The 17950-nt window shown below is 39.8% G+C and overlaps 1 protein-coding gene across 2 annotated transcripts; it reads left to right on the top strand.

Annotated features, from left to right (window-relative positions):
- Window positions 1–536: 536 nt before the first annotated feature.
- On the top strand, window positions 537–17431 carry SPDL1 (spindle apparatus coiled-coil protein 1). Of its 2 annotated transcripts, XM_015875948.1 has the most exons (13): window positions 538–628; window positions 2167–2205; window positions 3697–3875; window positions 5005–5181; window positions 5731–5925; window positions 6211–6360; window positions 6852–6950; window positions 7741–7851; window positions 9985–10125; window positions 10849–10958; window positions 11129–11316; window positions 11523–11850; window positions 16585–17431. In XM_015875948.1, exons 3-13 carry the CDS (start codon window positions 3717–3719, stop codon window positions 16733–16735), a joined length of 1809 nt encoding a protein of 602 aa, XP_015731434.1. In that variant the 5' UTR covers window positions 538–628; window positions 2167–2205; window positions 3697–3716; the 3' UTR covers window positions 16736–17431. The 2 variants fall into 2 exon arrangements, with proteins under 2 accessions (XP_032303423.1, XP_015731434.1); XM_032447532.1 differs by lacking the exon at window positions 16585–17431 and having other exon boundaries at window positions 537–628; window positions 11523–16405.
- Window positions 17432–17950: the final 519 nt, after the last annotated feature.

Raw genomic sequence — 17950 nt, 5'->3', positions numbered from 1 at the left:
GCAGAGCCCACTACATGCTGTGGAGAATGGAGCAAACAGAAGCAAGTGTAGTTAATCCCTGTGCTGTAAGCTCTGGAATTTGTTTCTCAGATTAATAAGGAATTTGAGGGTAAGTTCCACAGAGGTGAGAGCACAGTTTGGATCATCATTAAGGTTTCCTTGGGGACAACAGTCCCTGCTGAGGAATGGGAAAGGCACAAAGGAGACACTTAACGTGCTCTACTGTCAAGACCAAAACTTCCCCCTAAAATACATCGGGGTACAGCAGATGGCCCCTCTGCTTTGCAGCACTCCTCACTTTCTGTACCTCACCACTTACTCTGTGCTCTTTGAACGAAGCACTGCAGCGTGAGACCTCGGAGCTGAAACAAGATACCACCAGGATACAGCGATACGACACTCCAGCCACGAACAGCCGGGTAAACTCAAACTAAACTGTTCATTTCTCTTCTCACAGCCTCCCGTCCACACACACACACACCCCTCGCGCTCCCTCACAGCCGCGCTCCCACCCCCGCTCCACTAACGGTCGCCACAGCGGGGCAGCTGAGGGCGGCTCTCGCGATACTCGAGGCGGGGCGGTGGAGCCGAGTTTGAATGATGGCGGCGGGGCGGGCTGAGCGCTGAGGTAACCGGCGGGGCTGGGTTTTATGTGAGAGTTTTGCTGCTTTCCTGTTATTTTCCTTCTGGAGGAGGGTCTTTGTGAGCGGTAGGACTGAGGGGGCTCCTGGGGGGCGTTTAGCAACACTTGTTTACTCTCCTCGCTCTGCCGCGGAGCCCCGCGGCCTCCAGGCCGTGATGCCGCCTTTGTGGCAGCGGCTCTTGGTTCTTCAGCCGCCGCGGGGCTGCTGAGCGCTGCTGTGCTGTTAACGCCTGAACACTTTAATTAAACCTCATGGAGAACTTGGAGAAACAATCTATTCCCTACACCAGCACTTCCTGAGCCAGCAGTGTGCCCTTGTAGCCAAAAAAGCCAATGGCATACTGGGGTGTATTAAAAAGAGGGTGTCCAGCAGGTCAAAGGAGGTGATCCTCCCCCTCTACTCTGCCCTGGTGTGAGGCCTCATCTGGAATATTGTGTCCAGTTCTGGGCTCCCCAGTATAAAAAAGACAGGGATCTCTTGGAAAGAGTCCAGCAGAGGGTTACTAAGATGGTGAAGGGCCTGGGGCATCTCCCCTATGAGGAGAGACTTAGGGAACTGGGTCTGTTTAGCCTTGAGAAAAGAAGGCTGAGAGGGGACTTGATCCAGGTTTATAAATACCTGAGGTGTGGGAGCCATAGTGGTGAGGCTGGTCTCTTCAGTAGTGCGTGGGGATAGGACTAGGGGTAATGGGATGAAAGTACAGCATAGGAAGCTCCATATGAATGTGCAGAAGAACTTCTTTACAGTGAGGGTGACGGAGCACTGGAACAGGCTGCCCAGGGAGGTGGTGGAGTCTCCTTCTCTGGAGATATTTAAGACCTGCCTGGACGCCGACCTGTGTGACATGGTGTAGGGAGCCTGCTTTGGCAGGGGGGTTGGACTTGATGATCTCTAGAGGTCCCTTCCAACCCCTACAATTCTGTGATTCTGTGATTCCTGGTCTGATTGAGTGCATCCAAAATAGACGGTAAAAAGCTGGTGTTCCCCGTTATCCTGAAGACATTATTCTGCTGAAGAAGTTTGTGAATAGGGAACCGATTTTAATTGTTTTTTAAGCTTCTGTTAGGTTGTTTAATTTCATAACGTCCTGCTGGTGTTATCCAGTATCTAATCTATTGACAGCCATAAGATCTTGTCTTTGAAACTGTGGGAAATAGCAGAGAGACTGAAGAATAACTGGATGGTTTCGAGGCAAATTCACAAGTTAAATTAAACTTTAAAATGCCGTTGGTGCTGGGAGGAGGCGGCCCTGGGAGCAGCCCTGCTTCCAACTTGGGAACGATTGCAGTGTGTCTTTCCTTTGGCAGCAGTGCCTGATGTAGCTGCTCCTGTGCTGTCTGACAGCTGCCTTAACAGAGGGTACAGTGAGATCGGCCTTTCTGTGGGGTTTTAGGAGCTGATCTCATTTCCACAAGGCAGCCACAGTCATAGAGCTCATAAGACAAGGATTGCTGTGGAGGTAACAGCCATTTGTGCTTTATATGCACTGCACAGCTGTGTTTGTTGTTGTTTTTTTTTCCAGGGCATAAATGTTAAGTGACACTTGAATGAACTTCTGAAGGTGAGTTAAAAATATTACTGAAATTTAATGCAATCCAGGAGCAGTTAAATTATTTTACCTGTAATCGTCACATGTTTCTGTTGGAGCAAATAAGTTTCTTTATTATTTTTAATTTCTGTTTATTAAGTAAGAATTAATTAATGCCCTTTGGTGCAAATACCTGCAAGGAGTTTTGTCTAGTTTTACTTATGCTGCCTTCTTGTCTTTAACAAGAATTGTGTAAAGATTAAATTCTATGCAATGTATGTGTCCCTGTAGTTCTTGTAGTATTCTATAGAATGCTGTCGTGTTATAGGTTCTTCTTAAATATACATATCTGGCAAATCTATATCTTTTAAGATTTATTTCGGGTTAGGGGTGTAGAACTGCTAATTCAAGTACTGCAGTAAGTAGACATGAAAAATTAGTTTCCAAGTTTAACAGAAAGAAGAAATGAGGGAAAATGAATGCTCTCTGATTTCCATCTTGTCCCTGTGAAAGGAACTCACAGGGTTCTGGTGCAGTGGATTTCTGTCTGTTAAAGTAATATCTTTATAAAGGAATCTGAGCAAGTCGAGTGGGATTATTTTTGGTACACAACAGCTTGTGGAAAATGAAGACGTTACACTGTAAGCTTAACTATGATCTTAACTGTATTCACCAGTAAAATTTGCAGTGCATTAAGAGCAGCATCTTGTGCATAGAGTGTCCTTGTGGCTGTCAGCCAGTAAGAATGAAGGACAGTAAAATCTTGAAGAGTGACTTTGATTATTTTTATTAAGTGATGTAAAAATTGGGAACGTTGGCTCTGCAAAATCAGCCGTAGTTGCTGTATTTGTTGTTACTGTGTGCTTTCTGAGAAAATACTGGCTTACATGGCTCAGGAGCTCAAGTTACTTAGAGATCTCTGCTCTAATGGGATTGTTTTGTACTGCATGGATTTAGTAGGCTTAAGAGTCAGCAGTCGTGCAAGCAGTTGGTACAAGTTTGAGTTGAACTTCGTTATTTTAGTATTTTGCTTGGAATCATTTTTTTTCTTCCTGAAAAATCATCCTTTGTGTCGTATGTTTGGAGATGAAGATAGAAATCAATGAGTTTTCTAAGACTTGCGTTACTGTGTACACAAGTAATGTTATGGTTCATATGGTTTTATTTATGGTAATGTGGAAGACATCAGTCACGTGCATAATTGTTTTTGGCCTTCTCTGTTGAGATAGCTCTGTGCTGGGTATCTCTGATTCTGCTGAAGTCCCTGCGATGTCAGGAACTGACCCAGGGTATGCAGGAGTTGCTGCACCACATGCTATTCCTGCTCTGCAGTCACAACAAGACAAAGTGACCATTTTATTATTAGTGGGATCACTTGTTAGAGAGCTAACCACGTTTTGTCTTGTGTTGATGTAGCCTGTACCTCTGTACCATAATAAGGCACGGAAATACAGTAACTTTGCTCAGTTGAACTGCTTTCACAGGTTGGCTATGATTGTAACCATTTTTTCTTTCCAAATTGAGGCAATAAAAGGAAGAAAAAAATGGAGACAGAGACCATTCTAAATCTTAGACAACAACTGAAAGAAGCAGAGAACGAGCGAAGAAAGGCTGCACAATATGGCTTACACTTACTGGAGTCTCAGAATGAAATTCAAAATCAGTTGGATCAAATACGGCGTGAATTAACGGAGAAGACTGAGGTGAGGCTCTAAACTTGAAGTAAAAGATTAAGAAGTTACTTCTGTTTTCTGAAAGTCACAAGTGTTTTAAATGCCTTCTAGAACTTCCAGATGGATTTTCATTGAACTTCTTATTTTAAGTATTGAGAGGACTTTTGATTGCTGCTTTGAGATAATGAGCACAACTTTATCTAGCTGGACATAGTTTCAGAGCTCATTCTGCATCAAATGCTCAGTACCATGTAGGATTAATTACCTCTTATGTACATGAATAGTAGTTGCTGAAGTGAGCTTGTGTTGGGTCTGTTGAACCCCTGATTTATGTTTTGCTTGCTTTGCAACCTTTATGCTGCTTAAAGCTGTAAAGAAGGTTTTTGACTGGCAAGGTGGTAAAATTGGTTTCATTTGCTGTACACACTCCAAATTTTCTAAATACCAAAGGACTCTGAATTTTAGTACATTTCTTTACAGCCTAGAAGTAGGCGAGTGTCAAGTCAAAATATAGCAATATTAATTAGACTTCCAGTCTTCTAGATAATTGTGAAAGAAAACTGAAGTGTTAAGGAGTCTTTTCTACTATGTTAAATGGTTTAACTTTGATTTGTTTATTCTCATTTTGCACTTCAAATGTTCTGTTTCTCTTTATCTGCTCCTAGCTCTGCACTGCTGTCCCTTCCCTTGTGCTAAGGCTAAAATGTGTATTTTTCTCCTGGCCAGCTGTCGTGTTGTAGCACCCTGCTGTTGTGGATGAGCACTAATAACTTATTTTGATTGGTTTGCCATTAGCAGGCTTAGGGCAAGGGAGGCAGTTGGAAATCACAAGTGATAAGAAGGCATGACAGGATGATCCTTCTGTGCAGGCAGCCTGGTGTGGTATTGCTCTGTTGTGAAGCTGCACCCATGGGTTGCATTCTACCACTGTAGACTTGAGCAAATCTGAACTAGGCTTGTGTGAACTAGATCAATAAGGAACTTAAGTTTCAAGGTCCAGGAGAGGGAATTGTGTGCTTTTGGATTGCACAAAACTTCAGCGGAAGGTTGAATGAATTACAGGCTTTTAGTAGCCAGGGTCTTGGTGTTGAACCTTTATTCAGTGAATTGTTCTCCATGAATGTTTTGTTTAGAGTTATTACTGTGTTATTTCTTTTAGATATTTGAACAAGAGAAATATTCTCTTCAGAGAGAAATCGAACTTAAGAATAGGATGTTGGAAAGCCTGAGTTTTGAATGTGATGCCCTCAAGCAACAGCAAAATGTGCAACTTGATAAACAGAAAGAACAACTTGCCAGAGCTCATGGACAAGAAGTCAATGACCTTAAATGCAAGGTTTGATATCTAATATACAAATAAAATGTTGCTAATAGCATTCCAAAAAGTATTGTTATACTCAGGAGTGTGTACTCGTCACCAGACATATTTAACAGCTGTATTGTGTAGTCATGCTTTAGTTGGCCATGAGTTCAGCAGTTCAATTTTGAACTGAGCTTATGCTTTATTTCCATCTACTGTTACACAAGAGTTAAAATTATCATGATGGCTTTTATGCAAATTAGAACTTGAGTAAAAACTTCAGGAAAATAAGGCTGAAGCTGTTGATTGAAGAGCGGAGTAAACACATTCTGCAACTTGTCAAAAATGTTGTCACAGGACCAAACTATTGGCATTAAGATAAGAGCTCATTTAGCATTTAGTTTAAAAATAAAAAAAAAAACACATCTACATTGAATTGCATCTGATTTTAAAGCTTATTTTTAAGAGCTGACCCTTAAGTTGTAGTTATAAGGCATTTCTACAGTTAGAATGTGAGCCAGAAGTATTGTGCTTTTGACTGTTTCATTATAAAATGAGTTTACTTAGTTGTCAAATGTCTTTAAGTTGGAGAACCTGAAGGCAGAACTGGATGAAACCCGGCTCTCTGAGAAACAATTGAGACACAAAGTGGACCATCAGAAGGAAATAATTGCTGCCAAAACAGAAGAGCTACACATGATGTCTGAACGTGTGCATGAAACCATGTCTTCAGAAATGCTCAATCTTCAGATGGAGCTCACAGAGCTAGAAAGTGTGAAGGTATGGGATTTAGCAATTGATGAACAGGAGTGTGAGCTACTTGATTTTCTCATTGAGTTTTTAAGTGCTGTGTACATTTTGCTATTTGGATTGGCCTTGTAGAAAGAAAATATCCACCAAAAAAGCTTAGTAACCTTAGGTATACTTTAATACAATTGCTTCACTGCAATATTTTTGCATTAATAGTACTTATTAGCACCAAACCTGTTTGGCTCCTTGGCCTACTTTTCTTGAAACTGTTTAGGAAGTTATTTCATGCTTGATTATTTTTTTTTTTTTATTTAGGCCAATGTTGAAGAAAAGCTGAATGAACTGCAGTACAGCAAAGAACAACTTGAACTCATAAATAGTAACTTACGTAATCAGCTGGAGCGTCTACAAGGAGAAAAAGAAGAGAGGGAAAAAGAAGTTGTTTCTTACTGTAATGCACTGGAGGTAATTATTCAAAAGTGCTGAATAATCCCTGAGTTCCACAAGTAGCTGGTGCTAGATTTTCATTGAAATAAGAGGAGCCCTGAGGGGACTTCTAACGGAGTTGGAAAAAGAGAGGATGTATAGGCTAAATTATGCTTAGTTAATCAATGTTACTTGTTAGCAAGTTATTTCTGTACTGATGTTCTGTATATACTGTATATTCTGTATATACTGATGTCCTGTAGCCTGCATCATTGTTCTAGCTGATAAAGCTCCGAGCCTTTCTATCAAGGGTTTATTGAAGCTCTTGTCTTGAAGAGCAAGTGGAATACTAGGCCTTCTAGTGAAACAGCTTGCACAGTCTTTATGTCTAGAACTATATATACAACTAAATGCTGTGGTACAAGGTTGCTTGTATAAAATGAGAAGAAATTAACATATTAAAACTGCTCAAATTATTATGAATCTGATGTAGTGCATATTGAAGTAATGCTCTCTTTGCTCAAATCTAGAAAGCTCGTGAAGCTAATCAAGAGCTTCAGGTTCAGCTGGATCATGTGGTGCAGCAATCTTTGGATCCTACAAGCAAAGGCAATTCTCTCTTTGCTGAGGTAAAGTTATGCCATGGGTATCTGCGAATATTCAGAGGATGGAAGATGTACTTCATTGTAAGAATAGAAACTTGGTTTTGGTGCAACAACTGATTACGTCTACCTGATCTGTCTGGCATGGGTATCTGTTCTTCAAATAATTCTTCAATATTGAATTGTTTAGGAATGCCTGTAGAAAAGAAGTTTTATGCATTTTCTAAGGTTGGGGAGCAAAGTCATTAAAGGTGACTGGTTGTCAAGATGAAAGATGGCAGTCTGCAGCTCTTGGCTCTGAAGAGTTTTACTCAGCTGGTAATCTTTCTTTAATGCAGAAGATAAATGTCAAAAAACCTAAATACTGTTTTTTAAAGGTGTTGAAAAATGGCTGCATGTTTGAGTGTGTGGTAGGGTTTGTGAACTAGCCTTTGAATAAGAGCTGGTATTGAATGCCAGCCTTTTGTGACCATGCTCAGTGAATGACTTGAGTTGATGCACTGTTCATATGTATTTTTAATTGCTTTTTCTGTTTTAAATGAACAAATCTATAGTAATGCTGATGCTTCTAAAATATTAGTTATTCCAATATCAAAAGCACAAAGAAATCTCTTGTATTTTACCCATGGGCTTCAGCTGCTTGCAGTGCTATCTATTCACTATTTGTCTCAAAAGTGATGCCAATAGCACCCTGCTGATGGGAAAGCAGTATTTTCAGAGCCAACATCAATTTCTAGGCACCTTCTCTTAAAAGTCAGAGTCCAAATGACAAAATGTTATCATTTACATAGTAATAATTGTGAAAAATGTTCTATAGGTGGAGGACCGTAGGGCAGAAATGGAACGACAGCTGATCAGTGTGAAAATAAAATATCAGTCACTACAAAAACAACATGCATTCACTAGAGAACAATTGCAAAGAATGAAGGTATGATTATCACTGTAATGCTCCAGGGTTTCCTTGGGGTCTGATAAGACAATGTAGGTTAAGAGGTCTAATTCTGTTTCAAGTGTGGTAACAGCAGGCTGGGTGGATGGGTGGGGAGGAGCAGGAGGTATGGCACTGCTATTCAACTCAAGTAGAGCACATCAGTCTTTTTCCAGTGCCACTGTATTCTAGAATGCCAAGTTACACTGAAGGAGCTGTGCTTACTTTAACTGTAGTTGTTTACTGGGTAAAGTATAACAGCTTCTGTCAGTCAAACTAGCTGTCAGTTTGTCTTGCCTGTTGCTTTGGTTTTTGTCCTTATAGTATGTCAATAACTTATTTGTGTTTTAACCAAGGTTGTTAGGAGTAAACAAATTTAACTTCCTCCTGTGATTACACCTTCGTCCCTCTGAGTTGCTTTCTTGGTTGTTTTCTTCCTACTCTTCCCTATACTTAATGCAAGCACAAGAGTTCTAAGTTTTTCTGATAACTGTTTCATTTAGACTGTTCTCTTAGGTTGGCAGCTTGTAAGTTAATAAATATTGTTGAGATAGTTAGCAGAAGCTGTTTTGCAGCATCCCATTTACATTATCTTGTAAAACTGCCATCTGTTTTCATGTTGGCTTTCTAATCTCTCAGTACAAGTGGATTCTTCGAGTTTGATCATATGTCTTGTCTGAGAACAGTGCTGAAGCATAAGTGATGATCATGAGTAGCACTGCATATATAGATGTGTAGCTTAGCTTAAGTTGAAAGTAGGTAAAGCAACCTAAAGGACAATAAAAATTACTGATACAGCAGAAGCTTTTAATTGGAACTTTGCAGTGGCAACTAAAGATGAAGTAAATAAAATGTCTGAGAAAGATCACTAAAGTTACATAGAATCTCCCTTTCTCCTCCTGTGGTGTAGGAAACAACCATTCAACCAGTTATGAATGTTATGTTCTGAAAGACTTCATCTGGGACTGAAATAAATTGGTGTCTCTGTTCTCTTAATGTTGGTATTTGTGATTTCAATAGCTCAAGCTGCCCTCTTAGCCTCGTTAAGAAGTGAGCATTTAAGTGCAGTGGAAACACCAGGTTTCTACATCCTTTGGAGGAAATAGGTACAGTTTTAGTCAGCCAGCAGGGATTAAAATGTTGTGTTCCTCTTTCTTCCTTGTACAGGTTACAAGGAGGAGATGATTGAATAGTTTTTAATTCCAATTTGAACACATAACCATTAATATCCTTTATTTTCTATTTGAAATACAGAAGATGGTGTAGGGTAAACATTCTTCTGCAGTTTTCTTGGCTATCCTGCAGTCTAACTTGCTTCGGTTGATCCTTTCTCTGGGACTTCTCCTGTGTGTCTTACAGTGTTGTTCTATCTACACTGATTTGTCTGGTGAGAATGCTACAGTTCTCATTAATGCTGCATTGCATGTGTACATCCCTGAATGTCCTTTTTCCAGCTGTTTGAATGCCCAATGTGCCATTTGTTGCTGACTGTGATATGGACCTTGTATTGTGTTGCTGTGATACTAAGTGTCAAGAAATTCTGCTGTAAATATTAGACTTGGATATGGTTTTCCTTTTGTAATGAAAAAGGATATTTCTTTGCTTGGAAGGGTGACATTTTGGGATGCGTGTTACAGAGTATAATCTTAAATTAACATCTGTTCCTCAGAGTTAGAAATGCAAAAAAAAAGGAGGTATGTTTGGTTTTGTTTGTTTTTTCTTGACTTTTTGGGGTGTTGAAGTATCTTAAGTGAGAAGTTTTTCATAGATATGTTTAGCTCTCAAGGCTGGGCTGTAGTGGGGCTCTTCTTAACATGAAGTTTAAGTTTGCTGTGAAATGTCTTGTGTACATCTTTGGCAGCATATTTATAGACTCCTTAGTTGTTGAGGAGAAAGAGCACCTTGGTACTATGCGGAGTTCAGGAAGGCTTTATCTGTCTGGAAGATTGTTAGTATTTATGTTGTCTTAGGTTGACACCGTTTTATTGTCAGAGGTGCATTTAAGCATTCAGTGCTGTTCTGTATTCACAGCAGCACAGGGCTTGGATAGCCTAAGCTTTCAGGGAAGGAGGTTGATAATTTCTGTCACTTAACCCAATGCTGGTTCTAAGGATTTAATACCCTTTTTTCCAGCTGCAAATGGCTACCTTGCTACAGATGAAAGGTTCTCAGGCAGAATTTGAGCAGCTGGAACGCTTACAGTCAATGTTGGAGCAAAAGAACGGTGAAATTGAAGATCTTCTTGTGAAAGTGAGGCAACTAGAAAAATTCAAGGTATGTGGGCTGTGATTAAGTGGAGTTACAATTGGGAGCTAATGCACAAGATTAACTATGAAAAAAAACTGTTATGCGTAAACTTGATAGGTATTTTTTTTTCTCTGTGCCATAAATAGGAAAGAAAAAGATTGTTTCAAATAGCTATCAACAGTACTTGTATCTGTTGACTGATACGAGGGTCTGAGATCTGTGGGACAGTTGTAAACCTGAGTAGTGTTTTCAAATAGCAAAAAAGAAGTGAGCCTAATGTACCATGATACTGATGAATGTTATTAAACACTGGCTACACCTGTAATGTCTTCAGTGTGATGTCAACTTCTCAGCTAAAAACTGTAAATGACTTTGGCTATTCAGTAACATAGTTTGTTCTTTACCTCTGAGTGTCTAGCTGTTGAAGCATAGAAATAAGGCAGATTTTTCAAGGGTAATCTAAACATTCTGTGTTTTGAAGTAAAAGAGGAAGATAATATTTTACAATTCTCTTTGGAAACCTTTTGGATTTGGGAGCTTGCTTCTTAATTTTTTTTTTCTTCCTCTCCTTATATTGTGAGAGAGAACTGCTAGTTTCAGCGCTGTTTGACAACAGCAAGTTCTTCTGAGTGTTCTTGTATGTTTAAATGCTTCTACAACAAGGCTTCAATAGAGAACTTGACCCAAGGACTGAGCTAATTTACTTCTGAAAGTTCACTAGTTAAAAGCTTGATTTTTTCATTTCATGAGACTTTATATGAGAATATGGAAGAATGTAGAGCGAGTACCAGCTCAAAAGGAGGAGAGTCTGAAGATGGTTACTACGCAGACTTGCTGCAAATGAAACTCGACAACTCAAAGTAAGTAAAATTGAGGTAGAAGCTTTAATTTCACTGGAAGATGCTTTTTTTGCGTTCCTACTGGTGAATTTTAAAGGTGAACTTTATTTGGAGTAGTTGAATGTGTAGTTGACTCTGTACTTGCTGTCTGAAAAATAATGTTTGAATGGCTGTATTTTCTTCCCACCCAGCAAGGAAACAGAAACCTTGAAAAATGAACTATCTTTGCAGAGGATGAAAGCTTTGTACGAGAGCCAAAGAGTTCTGGAAGTTGAAAGAAAACTCTTTACAAATGAGAGGCAGTTGCAAGCTTGTCAGAGTGAGAACATGAATTTGCGAGTTATGCTGGATGAATTAAAAATGAAATATGAACCTGAAGGTAAACAATTATTTTCCATGCAGAGAAAAAAAACCAGTTTTTTTCAACCATCCTGCCCAGTACTATTCTTAAGAAAAACAGTTTGTGTGGAAGTAAGACATTGCTCTTTAAATAATGGCTGTTAGGGATGTCATGTTAGACAAGTTAGCCACAAGTTATCTTTGTGTACATAAAGTACTCCTCTTATTTTTTTTTTTCCCCCTTAGAGTTACTTAAAGTCACTAAAATTAAAAAGAAAAGGGAGAAGATTCCAGTGGATGCTACTTGTGAATATTTGGACAGCAAAAATGCTTCAGTGAATGAGGCTCCTCTCACTCATCTTCCATGTAAGGAAGAAGCTAAGACGACTTCAAGCAACTTGGAGCAAATTGATTCTTCGTCCAAAAAACAAACGCTTGAAGCATCACCGATCAATGTAGGCCTTCAGTCAACGGACAAGGTAGTTGAACCTGAAAGGAAGAGAGTTAAAACTAAAGATGACAGTCTTGACACCTGCAGAAGCGGAAGTAATTTTTTGACTTCAAGTGCCCCCAGGTCAGTGTCAACTTCTGTATATGGTCAAGGCAATCAGCACAGTCCTGCACCTCTTTTCTTTCGCTGCATGAACTATGCTATCCACTTGTTTATCTGTTTCCTCAGTATTGCATGCCGTGTAATTCCTAAGCTCCAGCTGCCTACCTTCGACCTCTCAAAACTTTTTAGAAAGACTAAAATGGTGGCTTATGAAAAAGACTCTTGAAACTGTAACTGTTCTTGAAATGATGTTAAGGTTAAAGGTGTGTATGTACTGTTACAACTTGGTTGTTTTGCTTTTCTTTCGAAAGTTAGACTGTTTTGTCATGTAACTGCATTGCATCTGAAGGTCTAAAATAAACCAACCCCAATCAGTAGGCATCATGCTTCAGATTCATACCTTATTCTAGCCATCCTCAATTTCAGATTGAGGCTAAAGCCTAAAAAAAAGAGTAAAAAAAATAAAGAGTAGTAAACTTAACAGGACTTGTAGTATACAAGGTTATATATTAATTGTGCTATGAATTCATATTAGCAGGCCACTGACTTTGCTAACCTGGATGCATGATAACTTGAAATGTAACTGTTAAAACTAAGATTAATCTTATTTCATAAATAGAGAGTGACTTAAGGCAGTCCTTGTGCATGTTTGTTCCAGAACAGCCTGAAGCGTGCTTTGAAACAAGACTGAAGAAAGCTTAAAGATTGTTGAGGGCAGTAGGGTAGGGCTGTATCTTCGGTTGAGGGGAAAATGTTCGTGTGAATAATATTTCGGGTCCTAACAACAAATACCTTTCAGATCAGTTTGTGCAATCTAGAATGTCAGCAGCTTCCAAGATGAATGAATGAGCCTGAATTCTGTACAGTTGATCCAAAACAGCATTTATATGTAGTTGATTATTTTGCCTCAGATCAATTGTTCGTGGCTGTGTTGGATGTAATTAAGAGGTTTAAAGGAGCTGCACAGTGTAGTCCCCCAAAGCAGGCTGCAAAAACTGCAAGGGAATGAGAAGTTGAGTCAGCTACATCAGCGTATGCAGGGACCCTTCCTGAGGAGGAAAGAGCAGAGAGGTCAGACATGGGTGGCAAATACTGAGAGGAGGGATTTATGGTGTTCTGTGTGCATGAAGGAACAGTTGTGTAAACTGGGTATGGAAATGTAACTTTAATATTGTTCTGAAGATGGTGATAAAATACTGCAGGCAGTAAATTGTTGGAAAAATGTTATGTGAATGGAGGAGGTCAGCCTCTTCTGAGCTGGAGGGGGGTTGAGGAAAGGAAAATGTTTTATGGCACTGATATTTTGGGAGCATAGGAAAAGTGAAAGAAGATGAAGACAAAGGTTTTAATTGTGCACACATAAGGAATAAAATGTAACAGGGGAGTGGGAAAAACGTTTTTCCTACGCTCCATAAATCCACCTCCACATCTGGTTTTGAAATGATAGTAGAGTGAGTAAAGGGTAAATCAAGAAGTAAGATTCTGGTCATGTTTGACATCATATTGATGAAGTATTAAATCCCCACCTAATGAGCTTGTAAGTTACCACTGAGGATCCCTTAAATCCTAACTTTTTATTATATATTAAGTAGGAAATCTAGATTAAAATCTGAGTGTTTGGGAGTCTAGTTTTCTGAAGGATCTTTAGGCTTATGTGATGCACGTGAGTAAAACTCTTCATGGGGTCCTTGCTAAATGGATGGGGGCAAAATGTGTGCGCAAATTGAGTATGAATGTGGACCTAAAAATTGAGAGTTTGGGGGAAAGGAAAAAGTGTAATTGGCACTTGCATATTGTGGTGTTTGTAGAGATGAGCCATATTAAGCATGGATGGGTTGGTTGCAAATTTCATTCCTAGGAAAAGGTGTTGGGAAGGTGTTGTAATCCTGGTTTAGGAGTAAGAAGTAGCTGGATGCTCAGCATGTACAGCCACTGGGGGAAAATTTCCTTGCTTGCTAACTACAGTTCCAGCCTGCTGTAGCATGAGCTCCCTGCAGGCTGCAGCACGAATATCTGCTCTGATGTTACTTTGTGGGCAGCAAGAGAACAACCTGCTGCACTGCAGTTGTTTTCATGGGCTGCAGGGGAATCTCAGCTCTGGTACTTGGAGCATCTCCTGCCCCTTCTTCCTTACTGACCCTGGCATCTGCAGTGTTGTTTAAGTTTTTTTTCAACTCTTCTCCCCTGCAGTTGCTGTGCGGTGATGTTTTGGGGTTTTTTTATCCTTCATGTTATTTACAGAGATGCCACCAGTGCTGCCAGTGGGCTCAGCTTTGGCAGCAGGCCTGTTCTGGAGCTGGCTCTATTGTAATGTGGGCTGGTCCCTGGCTTTCTCCTTGAGGTTGCTCCTGCAGCCCCTCCCCTTCCCTCACCATCACCTTGCCACATGAATGCAGTGCAGAGCTGTTCTCTCAGATTCCTTGTGGTTAGCTTGCTTTTCACTTGTGTTGTGTTGTGGCCACTCAGCATTGTAATGGCAACAATAGCAAGGTACAGTTAGAGGTCAAGGAACAGAAAGTGAGTAGCTTCTTAGCAGAGCAGTTCCATCAAGGGAAGGCAGTGAAGTTACTGGAATCTCTTCCTTGTCAACTACTGATTCATGAAATACTTCTTTAGCGGGAACTGTCTGTCCCACTATAGTGCTTTGTGAAATAAGATGCCATGCTGTAATACTTAAACCTTCAATATAAACTTCAGTCAGTGCAAACGCTTCACCTGTGACTTAGTTGTGAAACTTGCAGCTAAACTGCTGCGGTATCAGACAGGCTTTAGAATGTGATTTGAGCTTTCTTGAGGGAAGTGTGGAGGGAGGAACACTGAATCCTAGTCCACAACAAGAATTGGACTGTATGGTAGAACTGAAAAATAGGAGATGACTCGTGATGTTCCTGAGAAGCTGCAAGGCCAAATTCCTAATGAATTTGGTGACTTGAGCAGACAGCAGAACAGCCCTAATGAAAAGTACAGGTGAGCATATGCTGAGTAGTATTACTTCTTATCAGCTCATTGCACGGTAATGGGCAGTTTTGTTTGGATCATCAGGAAAACTGAGAATAAATAGTAGCTTTGAACTGACTTCAGCTGTTCCATAGGTTACACAGAGCACGAGCTTTCTCTAAAACTTTCAGGTTGAAAATCTGAATCTCATTCCACATATCCTGATATAGTAAGAGTTTAAGGGAATGCTAAGTCCCTACTTTGATAGGTTACATAATATTGAATGGTTGTTCTTAAACCTCTTTTCATTTGCTTTTCATCATAGCAAGTGTGTTTCAAGGTTGTTTTAAATGTCTTTATAATATTTACCATGGGAACACAAAGTATCTGTGCAGGAGTAATGTCATGGCATTAAGATGACAATATTGCTTCTCAGAGTTCTTTGCATTGAAGACAATATCCCTTGAAGTCTGAGTTAATGCAGTTCCTATAATTACTTTTCACCTGTGGTGGAGAAAAAAACTCTTGTCTGTAACAGTGGGTGGGTTTCTGTGATGAATACATAAATACATAACTTCATGCTCTGTTTGTTCTCTGACTGAAGTATGTTCTTAAATGTATCTTCAGTGTAGACTTAAATTGAGGTATGTAAAACTTGTGAAGTCACCAAAGTGGCTGGTCACAAAGTATCTGTTTCTGATTACAGATGCTAACGAAGCATAGACTGAAATGCAGATTAAACACTAACAAAGAGATAAGTACTAAGAGTATGTTTTCTCCTTACTCCTTCTCTGAATTGGTGGTTCTTGTGGTGGCCTTGCACTTGGCTACTTGCGAGTTGCAGCACATCTATAAGGGAGTGCAGCTGGTGGAAAGCTGATTATGGACGAAAGATGGTTACCCATCAGCATTACAGGTGTGGGCTTCTTAGAAAGCAAGCACCAGAGCAAACACAGCTGACTTAGGGGATATGCACAACAAACCATACTTGCTTTCTCATGTATTGAGACAGTCCTTATAACATGCAGGGATGAGACAACATTAGATTTGTGTTGACATGTAATGTGATATTTAATTTTTGACTACCCGTAACTTGTTTTGCTTTTGAAACAGTAATAGTCAATTGTTTGTGGGAGATTGAGAAAATACTGCTGTAAATTAGTTTTAATGACATTTGTGTGTTTAGTAATTAAAGCATCAAATAGTTCTGAGGTCTAAATGCTTTTTAACTTTTAAACAGCGTTGTGGCAATTGCTGTTGTGTTCCCAGCTGTATTCGTAACAGCATTAAAACAAATCACTGGACAAATGATGTAATATTGAGCCTGAAGATAAACTTCCCACTTCATGTTTTCAGATCTTCAGGAACTAAGATAAAGCGGCAGTAATGCAGAGCTGGGTTGGAAACCAGGATATTGCTTGTTGTGGATTCTTTGTTTTGTAATGTTAATACAAAAGCTCAATTTTATGATGTTGCTGGGACTTGATTTCACGTGGAGATCCGTTTTCATGTGATGTGATTTCCTTTGCCTACGTGGCACAATTAGCGTGTTTTTCTTCTTAAAGGCTGATGTCAGTCACTCACCACTTTCAGTGAGCTTTATTTGCCAGATACTGCAGCAGATAAGCGGCAAAAAAAACCATAAAGGCAATATTGAAGTTACCGAATGCGAGGAGGAATTGTACAAACACTGCTTGCTCTGAATTTGCATGTGGATGCTCTCTATGCTGGTTGGCTTGCTCATTTTTGCTTGAATCTTTTATTTTAGCTGTTATTTATTAAGTGAATGTGTATTTAGAATGGTTGCTTTGCCTATAGGTTAACAACTGAATCCAGATTTGAAGCTACAGAAATGGAAGATAAGAAGGAAAATGTAATCACAACCAAGAAGAAAAGACAAAAGGAAAAATATGCTACATTGTATGTGTCTTCTAAGCCAACCCCTGAAACGCAGTGTGCTCAGCAATAGAACTTTCTGGAAGGAACCTGAATAATTTGGAGTCCTGCTGCAGCAGGAAATACTTCTTGCACATAAATACGCAGGTTCCTGACTTGGATGCTGACCTGCCTTGTTGAATGAACAGTCGAACTGCATTAATGGGATGTGCACATTCGATGACTTCACTTCCCAGAGGAGCCTGCTAAGTACCCCAGCGGTGTGACCTGAGGGGTTGCCTGGTGCTAAGACTCTCAGCACTTGTTAGTTCTTGTTTGTCTGAATCAGTGCTATTCTGAAAGACAAGCACTTGCTATGGAAGCTGCCTACTGTGAGGGTTAACCCCGAGCAATCCGTGGTAGACAGAAGAAAGCAAAGCTGTCTGTAATTACTCCTTTGTAATTGGAGTAAATGTAATTTCTTCCATTTCCTGGATTGAGATTTCTTAATGTTTCCCCCCTGGTATTTAACTGCACCTTCACAGTGAGGTCAGTCTGAGAGCTGAGTGTGTGGAACTCTTGAATGTGTGGCACTCTTCATGCATTTGGTGGGACGGTATTATTTTGTAACTTTATCTTTACTAATAATTAAAATAAACTTTTGCCTTTTTATTCCTTCCTAAAGTTGTTGCAATGGAGACAAAATATTTTCTGCTATTTCTTTGAGAGGTATTTGATAGCATTTTGTTGAAGAGATGCAACTTAATAAAAGCTGATAAATTGTGTTGTATGTGCTGTGTGTCATTCTTAGGAAATGAACTGTAACGTTCAGTCTTGTCAATGATGACTGTAATCTGAGAATCTTAATTCGTGGTAATTTGATTCCAGCAGGTGAGCAGATACCCACGGCAGAGTTCTTTCTTTTTCATGTTGACTGCAGATACGAACGCTACGTGGAGGAAATTGGGCTTCTCACATTGATATTGGTAATTTCAATTAGAGGAAACCTTAAGTAGATGGTGCATGTGTGTGCTTTAAGTGGGTATATTGCCCTGTGGTTTGATGTCAGCACTGTTACCTTCACATTGAACTATGGGGCATGTGATAATTGAGTCAATCAACTGAAACTTGTTAGTGTCATTAGCAAAACCATGACGTTGTTTCAACAAGTGGCTCAAATTGCTTAGGATCATCTAGTTACCCCCAGTGCATCTTGCTTTACTTGCACTGCTGTAGTTTGAGCAAGCAGTTATCTCGCATAGTAAATGCATGCTTACCAATCTCTTGAATTAGAACTAACAGGTGGGAG

Source organism: Coturnix japonica, chromosome 13 (genome assembly GCF_001577835.2).
Source record: "Coturnix japonica isolate 7356 chromosome 13, Coturnix japonica 2.1, whole genome shotgun sequence".
In the NCBI taxonomy this organism is placed as follows: domain Eukaryota; kingdom Metazoa; phylum Chordata; class Aves; order Galliformes; family Phasianidae; genus Coturnix; species Coturnix japonica.
This window is presented reverse-complemented; position numbering and strand designations above follow the sequence as displayed.

Excerpts from the sequence above, each read along its gene's own strand:
- SPDL1 (XM_032447532.1), top strand. The coding sequence starts at position 3,717 with ATGGAGACAGAGACCATTCTAAATCTTAGACAACAACTGAAAGAAGCA. Across the intron at positions 6,951-7,740 it reads GCAATTCTCTCTTTGCTGAG|GTGGAGGACCGTAGGGCAGA; the intron begins GTAAAGTTATGC and ends AATGTTCTATAG. Across the intron at positions 10,126-10,848 it reads GGCAACTAGAAAAATTCAAG|ACTTTATATGAGAATATGGA; the intron begins GTATGTGGGCTG and ends TCATTTCATGAG.